The sequence below is a fragment of the Ctenopharyngodon idella genome, chromosome 23 (assembly GCF_019924925.1).
Source record: "Ctenopharyngodon idella isolate HZGC_01 chromosome 23, HZGC01, whole genome shotgun sequence".
In the NCBI taxonomy this organism is placed as follows: Eukaryota; Metazoa; Chordata; class Actinopteri; order Cypriniformes; family Xenocyprididae; genus Ctenopharyngodon; species Ctenopharyngodon idella.
In genome coordinates, this window is record NC_067242.1 from 3,595,706 (window position 1) to 3,615,507 (window position 19,802).

At 35.3% G+C, this 19,802-nt stretch overlaps 1 protein-coding gene across 2 annotated transcripts in view; it reads left to right on the forward strand.

The window, feature by feature from the left end:
- Positions 1-659: 659 nt before the first annotated feature.
- Positions 660-19,802, forward strand: part of sugct (succinyl-CoA:glutarate-CoA transferase) — a 164,632-nt gene continuing 145,489 nt past the window's right edge. The window contains exons 1-6 of one of the 2 annotated variants that reach the window (XM_051882700.1): positions 660-936; positions 1,535-1,586; positions 3,179-3,252; positions 4,905-4,990; positions 5,091-5,141; positions 7,082-7,202. In XM_051882700.1, the coding sequence (XP_051738660.1) occupies positions 819-936; positions 1,535-1,586; positions 3,179-3,252; positions 4,905-4,990; positions 5,091-5,141; positions 7,082-7,202 (502 nt within the window). In that variant the 5' untranslated portion in view covers positions 660-818. The remainder of the gene's footprint in view (positions 937-1,534; positions 1,587-3,178; positions 3,253-4,904; positions 4,991-5,090; positions 5,142-7,081; positions 7,203-19,802) is intronic. The other variant, XM_051882699.1, reaches the window with a different exon arrangement.

Sequence of the window (19,802 nt, forward strand, 5' to 3'; positions counted from 1 at the left end):
ATGAAATACACATTCATTTCAAAGTTTTGGTTAAGTATTCAGATTAAAATTAGTGATTAAATTGTATAAAAAAAAAAAAAAAAAAAAAAAAAAGAACAGAAGAAAAGTTGTTGGGATATGGGATATGTAGTTTTTACCCATAGGGCTCTTAAAGGCTTTTCAGTCATGACGTCAAGTTGTAGGCCAAAACGGAAGGAAACGGCCCGGTATATTTCCATAGATATAATGTAATACCATATTATAATATAATATTATGTAATAAGAAATATATAATAATATGTAATATTATATTACTATGCGTTATGTAGGCCTAATGTTAATTCAACGTCTATTAAAGTCATCAGTCTGCCGCTGAAGTACAAGTGTGGTCACGTGATAGATGTTACTTTTCTCAGCGCTATAACAGATTAACCAATCTTTCGGTTTAGAAAAAAAATGTATTTAATTATTTGCTATAGATTTTGGGGTGGATTTTCATTTGTATCTCAGGTAACAATTACTTTAATTTATAGATTTAAACAAATACACACAATGTAAGAAAAAAACATATCCTGAATTTGGAATGCGTCTCAATGGAGAATTCGTTTTTTTTTAGGCCGATGAGCGCCCCTTGCTGGAAGACTATTGTATTTCATAGCAACAAATATTAGTCATTTTTGTCTGTCGTGAACGCCCATTTATGTGCTGTCAAATGTGTCGAACTAACCGTAGTACTCACTTGCAAAGATTGTGATTTCTCCATAGATTCTTGTTAAAATTTACGCGTGAAGGCGTGGCTTTTACAGACGTCGCGTTGCGTGCGTAAACGTCGAGTCAACATGTCGGGAAGCGTTGTTATAAGAGTTTTATCTTATCTAAGCAGAACATCACAGTTTCTACAACCGAATAAGACGAACTATGTGAATATAAGACGACCATTCACTGCCAAGCTGCAAGGTAGCACCTGTATTTTAAACCGACCATTATCCCGCTAGTGTAACAGTGCACGCGCACGTGAGATGTGATCATACCATCAGTGTCTTCAGGAACATTTTAGTGCTCTAAATTAATTTTACAATTGTTTACTTTATCATTATACTACTCTATTTTATGGTGTAAATGGGTGTATGCACACCTGTTTGTTTATTTAATGGAAACGAAAATTTGGTTTGTTGAAATGTAATTGTTTTGCACTTCTGCTTGTTTATGTTGTGGCACTTGTATGCGCACCTTGTACTTAAAAGAAAAACAAAAGTAAATGGTAAACTATCCTGAAATATTGTACTTGTTTAAAATTTAATTATTAAAGGATCAACAAGCTACTTTTTAACCAATCTGCCCTTTGAATGACCTTTGAACGAATGACTTTAATTGGATAACGAATGATTGCTGAACATTGATCAGGGGATTATCCCTTTTTTGTGCTGCAAAAACAGGATTATTTAGTTGTAATATAGATTTTTATTTGTAATGAATTTCCAGAATATAATTAATTACCTGACTCACTGATTGTTATTATTAATAATAATGCAAACTCATTTCCCCATGAATACAGGTGAAGGTCAGATCAGACCGCTAGATGGCGTTAAAGTCTTAGATCTGACAAGGTAGGAGCTGTGCATTCATGTTATGTTATGAGTGGCTACTAAATATACAAAAATTACACTTATGGGCAAGAAAAAAAACAAAAAAAAAAACACTAAGGGCCAATCCCAAATTGGGTACACACACTATGCTTTTATTTGTCTTAACCACAAATTATTGGTCAGGAAATTAGCAAAATTAAAGCGAATGCACTATTTAAAAAGCCATTGCCGTCTCAGAAAAACATCAAAGACAGCATAGACATTGGGGGACAAGTCCCCTCCAATAATTAGAAATGGCCAAATTGTCCCCCCCAATATTTGAAATTCTTGCACTTGCTGCTCTGCTGCACTTGATTACACTATTAACTTGATTAATATGTTTATTAGGACGACAAAAGGTTTCAAAGTTACATTGTTAGTCTGGTCTGCCTCAGCTCTCGTCAATGTCAGAATGATTGAGATGGCCAATCAAATGAAAGTAGGCGGGGCTTACTGTTCAAGAAGCAGAGCGTGAATTCCAGCGGGAATCGTCAGTTTAACGTAGAAAGAGAGTGAGGTAAGGTAAATAGCGAAACATCTAATATGTAAACATGGCGAGACAAGAAACGTTTTCGACACATTAGGCGTACAACTACACGTGTGCGTATTTTAATGCAAATAGTTCAAAATGATTATTTCCCAACTAGATTTATTCCCTAGAATTTCCTTCACTGTTCTGTTTCTTTATGCTTTATAAAAATGGGTCCCCCTATTGTTCAAGACATGGTTATGGCCTTGCTTTGGAGTAGAGGAGAATATCTAAAGAGGAATGATCAGATGTTATTTTTCAACAAGACAATGGTTGGTCTCTTAACCATCAGAAATCACTGATCAAGAATTGCACAAATACTGTAGATAAAGTAACTTAACACAGAATTAACAGCTTGCAGACAGCTTTTTACACTACAGGAAGAAGAGTTAGTGTTGTTCCACTCAATGTTGATGGCTTCAAACAGTTCATGAGTTGAGAAATGTCTCCCAGTTCGAGTTTAAGACCATTAAAAGACCACTAAATATTTTGCCATTTTTGGCTTGGCACTTTTTCCTTTTTTGCCCAAGCAGTGTACACCAAAGACTAGATATAGAAAGACGGTTCACTCCTATTAGTTATGAATGGGAGAAACTGCAACGCAATATGGCGGAATACGTCCCGCCTTCTAAGTAAAAGAGCCAATCGCTGATTGATGAAGTTATTGCGTCATTTTAGCTGCAGTTAGAAGCTCCGGTTCCCATTGAAACCTGAGACTTGCGCTTAGGTCTGCACATGCAAATGGGCTCATCTAGCCTGAAAAACAATGCTATTTGAGCATAAGAAACAACATTTATGGGACAGTTCATGTCAGATTTTGTTACTGATTTGAAATATGTTATTTAATTGTGAGTTCGCCAAGCAGTGTTTGAGATTTCAGGATTCCCCCATTCAAATAGATATGATTGCGTCCTGAAATAGCTGGCCGGAAGCGTCGCAAATATGGCCGTCGAGTGAACAGACTTTCCTTGAAAGGGACTTTGGTGTACGCTCTTTATATGTTTGTAAAGGTTATTAAACAATATCATTATGGTGTTCAATGCAGAGTTCTGGCTGGACCTTTTGCTACTATGATATTAGGAGATTTGGGAGCAGAGGTGATCAAAGTTGAGCGACCAGGTGAGGTTTATGTATTTTATTTATTTATTTATTTTATTTGAGATCAGTGTTGGAATTTATTTGAGAAAAGTAAAGTAAGGGATTACTGTTCATTTTTAGGTAATTTAATTACAGTTACTTATAATGTACTTGCGTTACATACTGTAAATTAGTTCAGCAGTTCTGTTTAAATCAATATTGAATTTAAAATCTAAATTTGTCGTCTAAAGGTAAAAGTGAACGCTGCCTCTTTAAAATCGTTAGCTGTAGTGCAGTTGCGCGTGAGTTCGCAACTTCGCACCAGTTGGCTGCGTAGTCGCTGTCTGAAGATGCCGGCAGAAGCGAGTGGCTGTTTTGCAGAATGGAAATATTCCAATTACTTCACTTTTTTGACACAGGTAGGCAAGAACATTAGAGTAAAATGTAAGCTATGTCAGATTTTCGCGGTTTATTACACATAAACGTTCAAATACACATACAGTTATGCCAAAATGCCCGTCTTGGCGTATATTCGCGTTGGTTATGTGAATGTAAACAGCATGTGTAACAGTATATTGTCTCCGTCCATTATATCATAGTGACAGCAGCCTTTAAAACATGCTATTGTCTACTATTGGCTGTCTGTATTATAAATGATAATCAAACAACAAAAGAAAAGATTTAATAAGGATTAAACTATATTAAATTCATACAGTTATGACTATGCAGAGTTTTTTTTATATTTGATTATTCTATTTCTGTGGTATTTTTACTTACTACTATTAGACCTACCTGGAAAAAAATATATAGCATTGTTTTATTTGTATTTTTATATATTTTTACCGTAGTATCGAGTATTGTGCAGTTTTGGTGGTATCGGTACCGACTACTAGATTTTCGGTATAGTGACATCCCTATTTGTTACTAAAAAAAAATTAAATATTATAAAGTAAATAAATGTATTATAGTATATGTTTTAATAAAGTTAAAATGTTTAAAAAAGCTATAAAAGGCTAAACTATTCCATGTTTGACTAAATTATTAAAAGAGTTTCCTTTCTATTGTCTATCCGGTCAAGGTTTATAGGGATTTTAAGAAGTAATTATAAAGTTACTTATTGAGTAATTAAATTACTTTTCAGACAGAGTAATTAGAAAAGTATTTTAAATACAACAATGATGTTGTAATTAGTAATTAATTACTTTTTTTAATTAACTTACCCAACACTGTTTGAGATATGTTGTTGAATTTTAGTTAAAGAAGATTTTGGCATCATTTCAAGGATTGGGTTTATCCCAAAAATGGAAATTCTACTGTTACCATTTCCTCACCATCATGTCTTCTCTTTTATTTATTTATTTGACATTTTAAAGAATATCTATGCCACTCTGTTATAATATAACTTCAGTATAATGAAATTGAATTAGGACTGGGAATTTAAAGCTCTAAAATAATAAAAATCCCCTTTCATTAAGTTTGCTTGTGTATATATTTAAGTAATATTTGACCAAGCATGCCTCTAGAGCAAATATTTTGAGGTGGGTAATGCTGTTTCTATGTTAAATGGCTGCAATATAGTGACACTTACTATATTAAACACTTCATATTGCCAGTTCCTGTAAAAATGATTCTTAGTTTAGATCTAAACAGTGTCTGACTGCAGTGAACTATATTCAGATGTGAATGTGTGACAGGCTCAGGAGACGACACAAGAGCTTGGGGCCCTCCATTTCTGGGTGAAGAGAGTGCTTATTTTCTGAGTGTGAACAGGAACAAAAAGGTATACTTTTATTCATTTTTTTTTTTTTAACTTTAAAAAATGCATTGGATCATGATTTCTGCAGTTATAACTGTTCTCCCCTCATTCATCTTTCTTGCAGAGCATTGCAGTTAATCTTAAAGATCCAAAGGGGGCCAAACTTGTAACTGAGGTAAAAATTCATAACGCATTACATTACATTTGATGTTTCATATATTTTGGTTTGAACACCTATGCCTGGTTTCACAGACAAGAATTAAGCTAGTCCCAGATTAAAATTCATGTTTGAGCTGTTTTAACTGAAAGCAAGTACTGACATATCTTAACAGGGCTCTACGGTAACATTTTTCTTAAGGAGCACAGTCAAAAATTTAGGAGCACTTTCTGATCAATAACAGACATTATTACAGGGCGATATTTGCCCCTTTAAATTAATTTCCTGGGGCATTTGTACCATTATAAAAGCAATTTTTTAAAAGCATCATATTTAATCAATTTCTTAAATTAACTTAGAAAATTTGTTTTTAAATGTTAAACAATAAATTCAATTACAGCAATAAGACTGCTTAATGAAGCTCATGGGTAAATATGAATTTTTTTAAATATATTTTTTTTAAATTTAGAAATCTGTAAAAAAAAAAAAAAAAAAAAAGAATCTTTAAAAGTTTAATATTTTAAGTAAAAACAATCTATGTAAAGTGAGAATGTAAATATGAAAATAAAACCGCCAGTAGGTGGTGGTAAATCTTAATGTGCGAGTCGTTCAAAACGCAGATTCATTCAGGAATCACCATTGATTGGAGATGCGCAACAGTTCTGGTGTGGCTTTGTTTGAAACCATTTTCACGAAATCGAGCAAAAACAGACAGTATTGTGGCTAAAATTTTGTCACTTAATATCAGCTTGTTTATTGGACTTTAGTCAGAACAGTAAGTATCACATTTGCAATCATGCCAATACTCGGAGAAACAGGAGTAACAGTTACACTCGTGTGATTACTTAACTTACACATATTAGGCTTGATGAGATCGACTGTGTTACTGGTGTTCAGCCGCAACACTGGTTATATCTTGCCCACCGTGACCGCGGCACCGGCCCCACCATCGTTTTGATTGTGTTATAGTAATAATAATCATTTAGTTTAGTTAGAAAATAGACACTACCGTTAAAATGGAGCGCGTCTGCTCAATTCAGTGAGCAGCAGGAGTCAGATTTCACCTCACTTCGCCCATTTCACCTCATTTTTCTGAATGACAAGATGATGGATGAAAATTTGGTTGACAAGTGAAATGTAAAAGCGCATATTTAAGCGAGTTTGTCATTGTACTGTTTTGTAATGTTTTTCATTAAGAACAATAATGAACCCACCCACCATTCAAGCAATTGCCGCCTCCGAATTGCCTCTACTTCAAAAGTGAAAGTAATATGCACACGGGCATTTATAACAGGCGTGTTTTTTTTTGGGTTTTTTTTTAAATCAATTTTTGGAGGCATTTTTGCCCCAAGCCCCCGTTAATTTCCAACCTTGATTATGATAATCCGAATGTAGTATTTACAATTAATTTGGCTGCAAAGAAACAGCAGCATGAGACGGTCTGGTAAGTACGCGTGGCTGCGTCACACCGGTTGCACCTTGTAAACAATCTTTGAAGTGTAGTCTTTGGAGCGCACGTCTTTTGCACTTGCTCTGCTGTGCTGACTGAAGCAAAGTCTTTGAATTAAGGCATGCAAAGCAGCCGATTGCAGTACGAAACATAACTGTTGTTCAGTTTAGATGCATTTTGGGAGTTTTTATTCCGATTGTAGATCTATTAATGAGAATTGATTGGGTCACTCGCACCAGTGCACCTAAATATTTTTTCGCGGTCGCACGCAGTTATTTTCAGGAGCAAATGCGAGTGAAATGGGCGCACTGTAGAGCCCTGCTTAAAATATGTCAGTGCCATTGTTTTGTCTCAAGATGCACACCAGTAATGTTTTTTTTCTAGGGTACATTTATAAAAACTAGTTAAATGTCCTAATTAACTAAGGCCCAATCCTGGCTTAATCTAAGCCCTGTTTGTGAAACCAGGCCCTAGTCTGTCACACTTCATTTTCTCTCTCTTTTGTCAGCTTGCCAAAGTCTGTGATGTTCTGGTGGAGAATTACTTGCCCGGGAAGCTGAATGAGATGGGACTAGGGTACGAGGAGTTGAGTGAAGTGGCCCCTCAGCTCATCTATTGCTCTATAACAGGTGTACATAATATTCACTATAGACAAAGTCTCCCTGATTGAAGCTATTTCCACAATTTCTGCTCTAAAAATGACAAAGCTGACAAAATGGTATTTTATTAGTTATTTTGTCACACTTTAGGGTCCAATTTTAACTATTAACTAACTATTAACTATGACTTTTGCTTCAGTAAACTTAGTAAGGTAGTTGATAAGTTTAGGTTTTAGGTAGGATTAAAGGATGTAGAATATGGTCATGCAGAATAAGGCATTAATATGTGCTTTATAAGCACTAATAAACAGCAAATATCCTAGAAATATGCATGATAATAAGCTTAAACTAGTTAATAGTGAGAATTGGAACCTAAACTAAAGTGTTGCCATTATTTTTATTGTACCATAATTTTATAAGAAATAAATTTCAGATTTTACATCTCAATTTAGTGTAGATTTAGATTAGAGTTTGATTATTTTAACTAATGCTGTTAATCAATTAAAAATATTAACTAATTGATCACACATTTTTCTGTAATTAATCACACTTAACACGATTAATAATTTTAGATTGGAATAATTTCTCAGTTACTCTCCAAATTAATGTAGAAACAACTTACGTATATTTTAAATATATGTTTAATGGCATCTTTTTATAAATGAAGGCCAGTATCACTGTTACTAATACTGGAACTGATGTCGCTATGAAATTGATGTTTCTAAACATTAATTATAGACATTCAACATTACAGTATAACTGAAAGCTATCAATTAGGCTTTAAAAAAATAACAACTTTTAATTTAAGTGAACTTAAACAATCTTCACATAAACCCATTATAATAAATGTCATATTTACCTGTGGCCTTTCTACCGGTCTAACAGGAAATATACAGAAATTGAAAAAAGTTATCAAACACTTTACAGTTTTCACTGCAAAAATTATAAATTAAATGTAGATTAATCCTTATTAAAGCTACATTTTTCTCTGTTACCTTTGTTCTTTGATTAACATTAATGACAGACATCACAGCAACTGGTTTATTAGGCTGCTGTGACTTTAAGATCTGCCAAACATGACACGGATCTGATGCGCATCTCATTTTCTCACAACTCTTTAAGTTTATTTAAGACATTATTGAACTCATTTAAGACTGTACTTATGATGATACTCGACAAAACGGGCATTTTGTCATAATTCTGTTTCTTATTGTTTGTTCAAGCGCGAAAGAGAAGTCGATACTGGCGCGTGTCTTTCTGTGCTCACAAGTCGTGCGTGTGTCACATGACACAACATTCACAGACAGCAAGTTCTCGTTTGTCTTGTGGCGCTTGAATGGTTTAAAAGCATTTGCGTGAATAAGAGCGTGATCATATAATGTAACGCTAGCCAAATTATGATGGAAAAAATTTATGCTGCGTTAATTGCGTTAAATATTTTTAACGTGTTAAACCGAAAAAAAAAAAAATAATCGCATGCATTAATGTGCTAATTTTAACATGTCCATAATAGTTTATTAATTTAAGTTTTGTTTGTCATCTTGAGGCCCTTGGAAGTTTGCTGAAGCCCCCTGATTGAGAGCCACTGCCTTTAATGATGCCTCTTGTGTCTTGTACTTGCCATTACGCTTTGAAGCAAACAGACTTGCATTTTGTTTGTTTTTTAGCATATGATAAAATGACCCAAACAAATAGACTTAACGCTGTGTCCGGAATCGCCCCCTATACCCGCATTCACTATTCCCAATAGGGCTGCCAGAAGAGCTGCTGCTTTTGCATAGTTTGTTTGCTGTTTAATAATTATTTGAAACTTAGAAAACCGGCAGCTCCAATAGTAATGAAAAGATTTATCTTGAACTCTGTCATTGAAACTACTAGCATGTATAAAACTTAATTAAACAATTTAATAATCAATTAAATAGGAATTTATACCTGTATGATATTACACTGTACCCACATTGGACCAGCGGTTTGGAGAATGGATGGATGGATGATTCAGCTGTATTCTCTATGGGTATTCTCTATCCGTTATCCGTTATTGCGGTGCATTATGGGATTGAATGAGTGCACTTGATAACGTTCACTATAGTTTCGGACGCCACTACAAATAGCTGTCCCCTCAAATAGTGCCCTATTTAAGGATATAGGGGTCGATTTCGGACACCGTCTTTAGCCTTAAAAATAAAAAGCATCCCACAACAGCATAGCAATGACTTGGCAACCACCCAGAACACCCTAGAAACAGCACATTAACACCCTGGCAACTGCCCACAAAGGCCACATACACACTGCAGTTAAATTTGGTTGTTAGATGACCTTTTAGTGCTTAATCCTGTTCTGTACACACACAGCGCAGTAATTTAAGGGAGTGACAACTGCATCCTAAAACTGAATGAACCGCATTTACAAAAATTCTAGAATTCGCAGCTTTAAAAAAAGAAGAAGCAAAACTTGATGCCTTTGTAAACGATGGTTGAGTTAAAATTGTAGAGCATAACAAGTCTTGTAATATTACTTTTTTCAAAAATAGCTTATACCAAATACGCGAGACGCCAGAACTTTAATATGGTTACCATGCTGTCCATTATCGCAATTTCAGGAGTGAGTCGTGTTCCGTAAACACACGCAATGATAATTTAGGGGATTCACTTCTATATTTAAAGGGATAGTTCACTATCTTCTTTCAGACGAACACAATCAGAGATATATTTAAAAATATCCTGGATCTTCAAAGCTTTATAATGATTGTAAATTTTTTTGAAGCCAAAAAAAAAAATGCATCCATCCATCATAAAAGTAATCCGTACGGCTCGAGGGGGTTAATAAAGGCCTTCTGAAGCGAAGCGATGGGTTTTTGTAAGAAAAATATCCATATTTAAAACTTTATTAATTATAATAAAAACTACGATTTTTTTTTTTTTAGGCTTCAAAATCTGGCCCCCTATTCACTCCCATTATAAAGCTTGGAAGAGCAAGGATATATATATATATTTTTAATGTTTCTCTAATGTGTATGTCTGAAAGAAGATAGTCATATACACCTAGGATGGCTTGAGGGTGAGTAAATCATGGGATAATTTTCATTTTTAGGTGAACTTTCCCTTTAAATTCAGTTTTTACAGTGTGTACACGGCCAAAATGTCCAACTTGAACCGGTTGTAATCTGCATGGGAAAATCTTTTGGCCAACAGTAAAAATGACCGCACCTTTATTCGTTCGATTTGTATATGAAGGTTTTAGATGCATTTGTGGTATTTTCTCTTTTATTATGTAGAATAATGCAGTCCATGACATGAATGAACAGAGAAACTGTGTGTATTTGTATAATTGGAGGAAGACAGCCGGAACAAAAAAGCTGACGTGTTCTTCATTACGTCTCTGTACTGTAGACATGCCTTTGGTATCTAAATCTGGCCTGCTTTTAACCCATAAACCCTAATGTTTTCAATTGTATGGCCCTTATGAAAAGGCTAATTTACTTTACTGTCTGATTTTTATTTTTTAATCACACTCATAAAGGAAGCCACTCTCTACTTGAAAATTGTTCTGTAGCCACACTAATCTGAAGCGGATGGGCATTGTCACCACGCTGGCTGCTTTGGTGATTGGTTTCACGTGTCAGGCACCCATAAATCCTGCAGTCAAGTCATGCTTGATACGGAAATGGAAATCAGCATTTCTGTAGACGGCTACACATCTCTCTGTGTGTGCTGACTGTCATAAACCCAAGTCAATGCTGTAAAAAGACGCCACTTTTGGTCAAACTGCCATGCATTTTTTCCCGCTTATATGTATATAATGTTTTTACTACAAGATGCATCTGGATTTAATATTGTTGTAGAACTACTGAGAAATGTCTGTTTTTAAGTAAATGAAAACATGAAGTAGTAAAGTTAAATTACAACATCTATTCACTCAAAGAATTCAAACCATTCAAAGGAGTTCAGCAAACGGTAGTCTGATGTTGGCAGTGCTCATACATTTCATGCAAGTTGTTACATTGTGTCAACACTGCAGTGGCATCTCTTGTGGTTAGTGATGAAGTAAACTCAAAGACTGCATTTTTTTTTTTTTTCAGCTGTTCTCTGTAAGATCACAAATCACAGCCAAATTCCCATGTCTCGCGCTGCTTATAAAGAACTGGAGGCGTAACCCACAAGACCTCATTAAATTGTGGATGCTGGACAGTTAAATTGGAATGATTTACTGTGCTCATCCTGTATCGTTTAATTTTCCCCTTCTGAAAGGATTTTTCACTTTCTTCTTGAGTGTAAAATCAGTCTGGAATGCTTAGTTTCAACAAGTGCAATTTGATTTATCAGACTCAAATGTTCACTTGACAGGGATTTTTAGGACAAGCCTCTCCAGTGGATTGTCGTCATTGTGTTTCTGTGTGTTTTGCTGACTGCTTTGGTTTACTTAAATTTGTATGGATATCAATATTAAAGTAAAAGCTTTGAGAAACAGTTAAAGCCTTTCACCTTCCACTAATATATGTATAGTGGAAGTGGAATATATATATTCATTCCCCAGAGAATTCCTGGAACCATAACTCTATCAAATTAGATCAAATTAAAGCTGCACTGTTGATCCAAAGTGATCATTTATCTTTCAATTAGTTTTGGTCAAAACGTAATTTGTCCTGTATTGACTGTAATAGTTATATGAATTTATTCCCATGGTATCTAGATCATGTTTTATCAAACTGAAGCCATGTCTGCTTGACAAAACATTGGAACATTATTTTTTATAAAATAAGAAATATGAGAAGTCTACACTGGTCTGAACTTGCCCAATTACTTAATAAAGACCCTAATGCAATCTTTGGGGAGTTAAACTAATAGTTATTAGATATTAGAAACTATTATTTAACATAAAATGCATGAAGAGTAGCTATAAAGTAATAAGTAGAAGTAAACTTATTTAATCTGGTGCTCCTTTTTTATTTCAATGAAACAAATATACTATATTTTAGGTTGATAATGTTTTTTATTTAATATTATGTAAAATTAAAAGTCTTTTTGTACCTGCATCATCAAATTATTCGCAGAAATTTTAAGCAAACAAGTTTGCTTGTTACTTGTTTATTTTCCTACTTGTTTGTTTGTTTGTTTGTTCATTTATTTAATAATTAATAATTATAATATTATATTATAATTTTATATAATAAAATTATATACATATTTATTATCATGGGAAATGACTTGCACAAAATGTGAATCATTGTCCATCATCAGTCAGTTAGGGCTGTCACGATTCATCAATTAAATTTGAGTACCAAAGGCAGCTATTCAATTAAAAGGTTAGTTCACCCAAAAATGAATTGAATAATTAGTTCACCCATAAATGAAAAAATAAATTTCTATTTAAAGGGTTAGTTCACCCACTGCCATTAATTACTCACCCTCATGTCGTCCCAAACCCGTAAGACCTTCATTTGTCTTCGGAACACAAATTAAGATATTTTTGATGAAATCTGAGGGTATCTGGTCCACACATAGGCAGCAACGACACTGAGGCACCTTTTGAGGTCCAGAAAGATACTAAAGACATCGTTAAAACCATCGACGTGATTACAGTGGTTCAACCTTAATATTATGAAGCGACGAGAGTACTTTTTGTGCAAAAATACTGCTACTCATATTGCTACGCTATTTTCGTTGCAGAGCTTCAGTGTTTACGTCCAAACGGCGGCTCAGTATTGGCCTGGTCACGTGAGCAGAACGACACATGCGTGTGATGCTGATGCAGGAGCTGACCTGCGTTCAGACATAAACACTGAAGCTCTGCAACGAAAATAGTGTAGCAGTATGACAGAGGACAGACGAATTTTTGAATAAAGTCATTATTTTTGTTTTGTTTTTGCGCACACAAGTATTCTCGTTGCTTCATAATATTAAGGTTGAACCACTGTAGTCACATCGACGGTTTTAACGATGTCTTTAGTATCTTTCTGGACCTCAAAAGGTGCAATGACGTTGCTGCCTGTGTGTGGATCAGATACCCTCAGATTTCATCAAAAATATCTTAATTTGTGTTCCGAAGACAAATGAAGGTCTTACGGGTTGGGAATGACATGAGGGTGAGTAATTAATGACAGTGGGTGAACTAACCCTTTAAATAAATATATGCCCTGCGGGTTTAATATATATGCACTTTAATTATTTCCATGTGTTTAGTTTACGTGCGTCTCACAGTAAATGCTGCTCCACATGAACTGTTATCATTCAAGGAGCACGTCTCAAACTCCATATCTGCATATGCTGTGAGTTTAGGTTGCTTATAACATTCATTTGGGAACGCAATGTGCACCATTTCATCATATTTGTGAGGTATATCAATATCAACAAGATATTAAACCCTCGCTCTGTGTTTGCATGTTTTAATGTCCGCATATTCTTGTTCAAGATATTACAGTGCCTATAATATTTCTATCATAAAGAAATGACCAAATATGAAGGGTTAAGTGAACATTTGAATTAAATGTCGTTTTGCCAATATTAAACAATAATTTGATCTGCTGTAAAGTGGAACAGTTACCAGGCCGTTGACGCCCTCTGCAGACATTTGTTATAATAGTTGATTGATTATGTTATGTATATTATATTGTGTATTTTAAAGGGTTAGTTCACCCAAAAATGAAAATAATGTCATTTATTACTCATGAAGCTTCGGAGCATTATGAATCAGCATGTGGAATCAGTGGTTCGGAGCGCCAAAGTCATGTGACTTCAGCAGTTTGGCGGTTTGACACGCGATCCGAATCATGATTCGACACGCTGATTCATAACGCTCCGAAGCTTCATGTAGCAGTGTTTTGAAATCGGGCCATCACTATATAAGTCGTTATTTAGTTTTTTTGGCGCACCAAAAATATTCTCGTCGCTTTATAATATTAATATTGAACCACTGTACTCATTAATTTATTATGTAGTGACGAGCTATGAAATTATTGCTGGGCAAATGAATTGTAATATTAATTTAATAATAAAAGTAGCCTAATAATAAAAATAATTTAATATGCCCTGCACGCCCATCAGCTATACGCCACTGTGAAGGGCTAAACGGTGTCCACCGGGCACAGCATCAAAGCAATTAACTGTTTTATCCAAATCCACATGAATGGCCCGTTCATTGCTCAGTACTGCAATGTCCGAGAGTCTATCCTATCTCATGGTGTTTCTCATGTATGTTTTCAGTCCACGCAAGCAAGAAAAAGTTCTTTCACACGAAGTGGTGCTCATCGGCAGAGTCAAGAACAACTTAAAGAGGTTGCTAACGTTTACTAAACTGTGGACTAGCTTTGACTCTCTGAACAGTGAGTTTTTCTTGCTTATGCCTATTCATGTGGATTTGGATCTCGCTCAGGACGCGTGCTGTCTGTGGAGGCCTGACTAATTGTAGAGGAGCTGCTCACATCGGGAAACTCCATGACTACAATAAATATGGGGGGCATCTGATATATTACACTTGTGTAATACATATTTTGTACCTAATTTATGGACTGTTCCAAAAGTTACTCAGCTTTGTTGATGTTCTTGTAGTATTTTGATTGATATTCATATGTTGCTGTGTTAGTTAGATTGGGAATGTTGAATTCAGCACTAGAGGTCTGCTGTGGCCCTTTTGTTGAAGCCTTTAAATCTTTGCTTTAAGAAAATATCATTACCAGTCTCCTGCCCCACCACATGAACTGTGATTCATTAGACACCCCAATCAGGAATAAGGGAAGCCATTCATTTATGGCTGGTTTGTATCTCGCATGCTGTAGCAGTTCTGCAGTCTTGTCTAATTTATTTGTAATGGGCCTTGCAGTGGCATGTCGTCAGTTGATTTATTGACATCCTTTGGTTTATTGCTTCAGTCCTGAGGGGGCAAAATTGTGGTCCAGTAGCAATTTGGGAGTGACCCATTTTTTATTTTGGCCCAGTTTCATCAGGAAATGGCACTGCATAACCTATGCATTGTGATTGTTTCTGCAAATCCCTGAAGAGGCTTAAAACCATGACTTGGCAGACTAGAAACGTCTTTGATAGGAGACATAATTCGCCTTGTGCTCCAAAAAAAGAGGTCCCACGCATGGGAGATTAATCAGATGTTGACATCAGCATGGTCAGGAACCATGTGATTTGCCATAGCTGGCGTAATGATGCCCAAAATTTGACCAGAGACCGTTAAATATTAATTTTTTACTGATGGTTTCCCCCCTTCCTGCAGTGTTAAAGTATTACGTGTGCTCATTGTATGCTTGAAATACTCTTCCTTTTGTCAACCCCCTCCTTCTTTTTATCGTTTACCTCATCTAAAGCTTTTTTTGTCATTGGCTTCTCTTGTTTTATGCCATGTCACCCTTTTATTTACTATCAATTCCACTTTGTAAGCAAAACCAGTCATTCCTTTGAGCCATAATGTCTATAAGTGGATAGTATATTCAACAAAATGGTAAACTCCTCACTCGACACGTCAGCGAGAAACGGAAATGCCAGAATACCCATCAGATTTATTCAGTTTTCCATGTTCCCTCGTACACTGTATAATACAAAGGTGGTTTTAATTTCACACAGTTTTTATCAAGAGTACATCATGTCTGTTATGGTCCATGCAAATATGGAATGAGCATTTTAGGCTGAGACACGAACTGTCTAGTCTGGTTAAAGTGGAATAATCAGTCTCGGTTAGTACACTGATGAGTATGGAGAACACGAACCACAGACTCCTGTTCCTCCTTTGGATGTGTTTGAGGTCTCCATGGTGCTCGGTGCTCCACAGAAGCGACAAAGCTCTCTGTTTCGTTTTATTATTGGGGTTTAATTTCTTTACAGCAAATTAAAGAGGATTAAATGGCGTCTGAGAACGCAAGTTATTTTCAGCATATGTCCTTCATTAGATGGGCCCCCACACCCAAATGTGTTGAGGTTTGGCATTGGATGCCTTTCACATTGTGTCAAAGCTGGCAGTGGAGAAACCTGGGCTGTTTGATGAATTAATCCAGCACTACTACTAGTTAATGCTGCTTTAAAGTATATGTTATGAATTCTCCTAGAAACCAGTTTTCTAATTTTGCTGAATAATTGCTAAAATACATATCATCATTAGTTTTGCTTTCTAATGAAAGTATTTGGGCAACAGGAATTGGAGTTCTTCTGAAAGCAATGGTTGGTTTCATTATTTGGTTGGTAAACTGTTTATTTTTGGTTCATTCATTCCTTTAATAGTTTTTAATCCCTGACCTTAGTCTAATGAGTTTTTGTTTTAATCCTGGTAGAAAAAGTGAATAACGTAAATTTGATACTTAAATGTAGCAATGAAATGGAAATATCAACAGTAATTTTCTTCTGTATTGTGACATACATCAAACCATGACTTGGCAGACTAGAAACGGCTTTGACAGGAGACATAATTCGCCTTGTGCTCCAAAAAAAAAAAAAAAAAAGGTCCCACACATGGGAGATTAATCAGATGTTGACATCAGTATTATCAGGAACCATGTGATTTGCCTAATTTCTGGCATAACGATGCCCAAAATATGACCTAAGAGTGTTGAATATTCATTTTTTACTGATGTTTTCCCCCCTTCCTGCAGTGTTAAAGTATTATGTGTGCTCATTGTTTGTTCATTGTATTAGTTTTGCTTTCTAATGAAAGTATTTGGCCAACAGGAAGTGGAGTTGTTTAAGCAATGAGTGTTTATTTTTGGTTCATTCATTTCTTTAATAGTTTCTAATCCCTGAACTGTAATGAGATTTTGTTTTAATCTTGGTAGAAAAGGTGAATAACGTAAATTTGATACATAAATATTGCAATAAAATTTAAGTATCAACAGTAATCTTCTGTATTGTGATGTACATCAGATTGAAACCGATTATTCAAAAAGGAAAATGTAGGACTGGGACTTGGTTAAATGCATCAGCTGTAGGATTGTGATATGTGGGCAAAGGTTTATGTCAATTTTAAAGGTGAAGTGTGTAATTTCTGTGAACAGAATGGCAAAAATTAGAACAAGTTTCACAAACACTCTCCCCCTCTGCAATCGGTCAGATAAAAAGATAGCCCCATTGGTTATGCCATTGGTTGAGCTGTTGCTTTGCAGGGCTGGTCAGGATTCTCAAACAAGCAGAATGATGTTTTGACAGCACCCGTGTTTATATTTTTCAGAGGATTCTGATTCCCAGCCTAGAAATCATTTACAATGTGCTAAAAACACCCACAGGTTTTGTGAAGACAACTCACATTTTCTTTAGAAATGTACATATCTAGTTCTTCTTGTTCTCATTCTTGTGTTAATATTGGTGTGGTTATGGCAGTGATGGGGGGCCTAGCAGAAGGGGTAATTATGGAGATCTTTGTTCTTTGTTTACTTGTGTTTCAAATATCTTTGCGCCCCTTTTTGTGGTGGTTCTTATGGGTTGTAACATCAGTAGTAAAAGAGATGTTATGAATGTGTGTGCTATAAAAAAGGGTATTGCATGACGTTCTGTGATGGTAGTGACACAATTCAGCATTTTGGCTGCAATAAATGATATAAATGTATTACCTTTTTATTTTTGTTTGTCTGATGTGAATTAAAAAACACAGCTGTACTGTGTATGGTTGAATCCTTTCTATACAATGCTATCTAGCCTACATTTCTCTTGGAAACACTAAATTTTAAGTTTTTTTTTTTTTTTTTCTGAAGAGAATGTGAGCAGTGCTTGCATAAAACTTGCTGCCACAGGTGTGTGTCTCGGTCAGGGCGTTGCTAAGCTGTTGCTAGTGTGTTGTTGGTGGTTTCTATGATATTGCTAGGTGGTTGTTAGGGTATTCTGGGTGGTTGTTTACAGAAAAACAATGAGAAAAAAAACAAAAAAAAAAACAAACCTTAAAAACCTGGTACCCCTGGGGGTACGTGAGGTGACAGACGGGGTATGCGAACAAAATGCTGAGTTTGTCGTTCATTTAATTCTTCCCCGTCTTAAAATAACATTAAAACAGAGCATGTATTTCTAACAGGCACAATGCTGTAACTACATGACATCCAATCAAAATACCACATCTTTTGCGGTCAAAACTGAATGCATCCATTTCCACATAAGCGGCGTGCATACGGGTACAAATAGGTTGCGTACAGAGTCTGCTGCCTTAGCAAATTGCGCTACATTACTGCCGTTCTCGACAATGTACTTCAACTATCATGAAAAACAAATAGCCTGGCACAGAAGGTGCATAGAGAGATCAATTTAAGAATCAAACTCTTGATACAAAACATACCTTTTGTGAGTTCTTGTTTTTAATGTTGATAATATACAAGCAAGAATGCAAATCCAAATATCCACACTATTGCTAATGTGACATTGATTTTATACAACAGTTCAACAACCAAAAGGGTAATATTAAGTAATGTTCTTCACAGTATTGTCAGTATTCACTCTATTTTGCAACGAAATAATAGTTCCAACGAAAGCCACAGCAGAACTACAACACACAGTGGTGGTTTGTGAACGAATCGTTCGTGAAAGTTATTGATTCAATGATTCATTCATAAATACAGCCACTTGCTTCGTTACTGAATGAACGAATGACTCGATGACTCGCGCATTAAGACTTACCGCCACCTACTGGCAGTTTTAGTATGTAAAAGAATCACTTTTCACGTTTTTATCATCATTGCATATTTCTCTATTGATTTTCTTATTTAAAACATTATTAATGTTGTAAAGGTATTTATAAGGATAAAAATATGCACTGGAAAGTCAATTTAGGGGGCAAATATTGTCTCTTAATGGAAAAGGTGCAGTCTGTGGAAAAGAGGGGGTACGCAGAAGGATGGTAAATGTCTCAGGGGGTACACCACTCTAAAAAGTTTGGGAACCACTGCCTTACCATAAACAATGAACAATTCTAAATGGTTTAACATCACATATGTAATTTTACTGAAAAATATCATTCAATGTCAGTTTAAACTATGAATTACCATATAGTTTATGGTGAAAAACAGTAAAAACATTCACTGAAGTCTCTGCATGACACATCACAAATGATATTTTGTATAAATCATTTTTGTTATTTAGTTTATTATTTTTGTATCAGTTTGTACATGTGTATATATACGGTGTATATGGTGGGTGTTATATATTATTTATACATGTATAACACCTGCCAAATGCAGGTGGATTTCAGCAGTATATAAATTTTTCAATTGTAGTCTGTACTCCAATTCATTGTTGAAATATAATCATTTATACACAGTGGCTGTCATTTTCACGACAGATTTATTTAAACATACAATAAATAATCAAGACATCACTAACAGGTTAAGTAAAATATATAGGCTAATACAGTGCATATATTAAGCGAAAGAGTTAATTTCTCTGGCGAACTAACAAGCTGCGGACACTGAATGGCTTTTCTGAGGTAAATGCTACGTGACATATTGTTTACAAGCTGTTTTATTATGATGTCTTTGCGCCGTTGAAACACTGATTGAGCGATTACACGAGATATGACCATTTCAGTAAGTTGTACTGTATCTTTCAACATACCTTCTGATGTTCATTCATGTATATTCTATAACTAGTATTAAAGAGGAAGAGATGATCGTGTTCACTCGCGCTCCACGCTGCCGGTTGAACTGAGGCGCCTATACAGAGATCT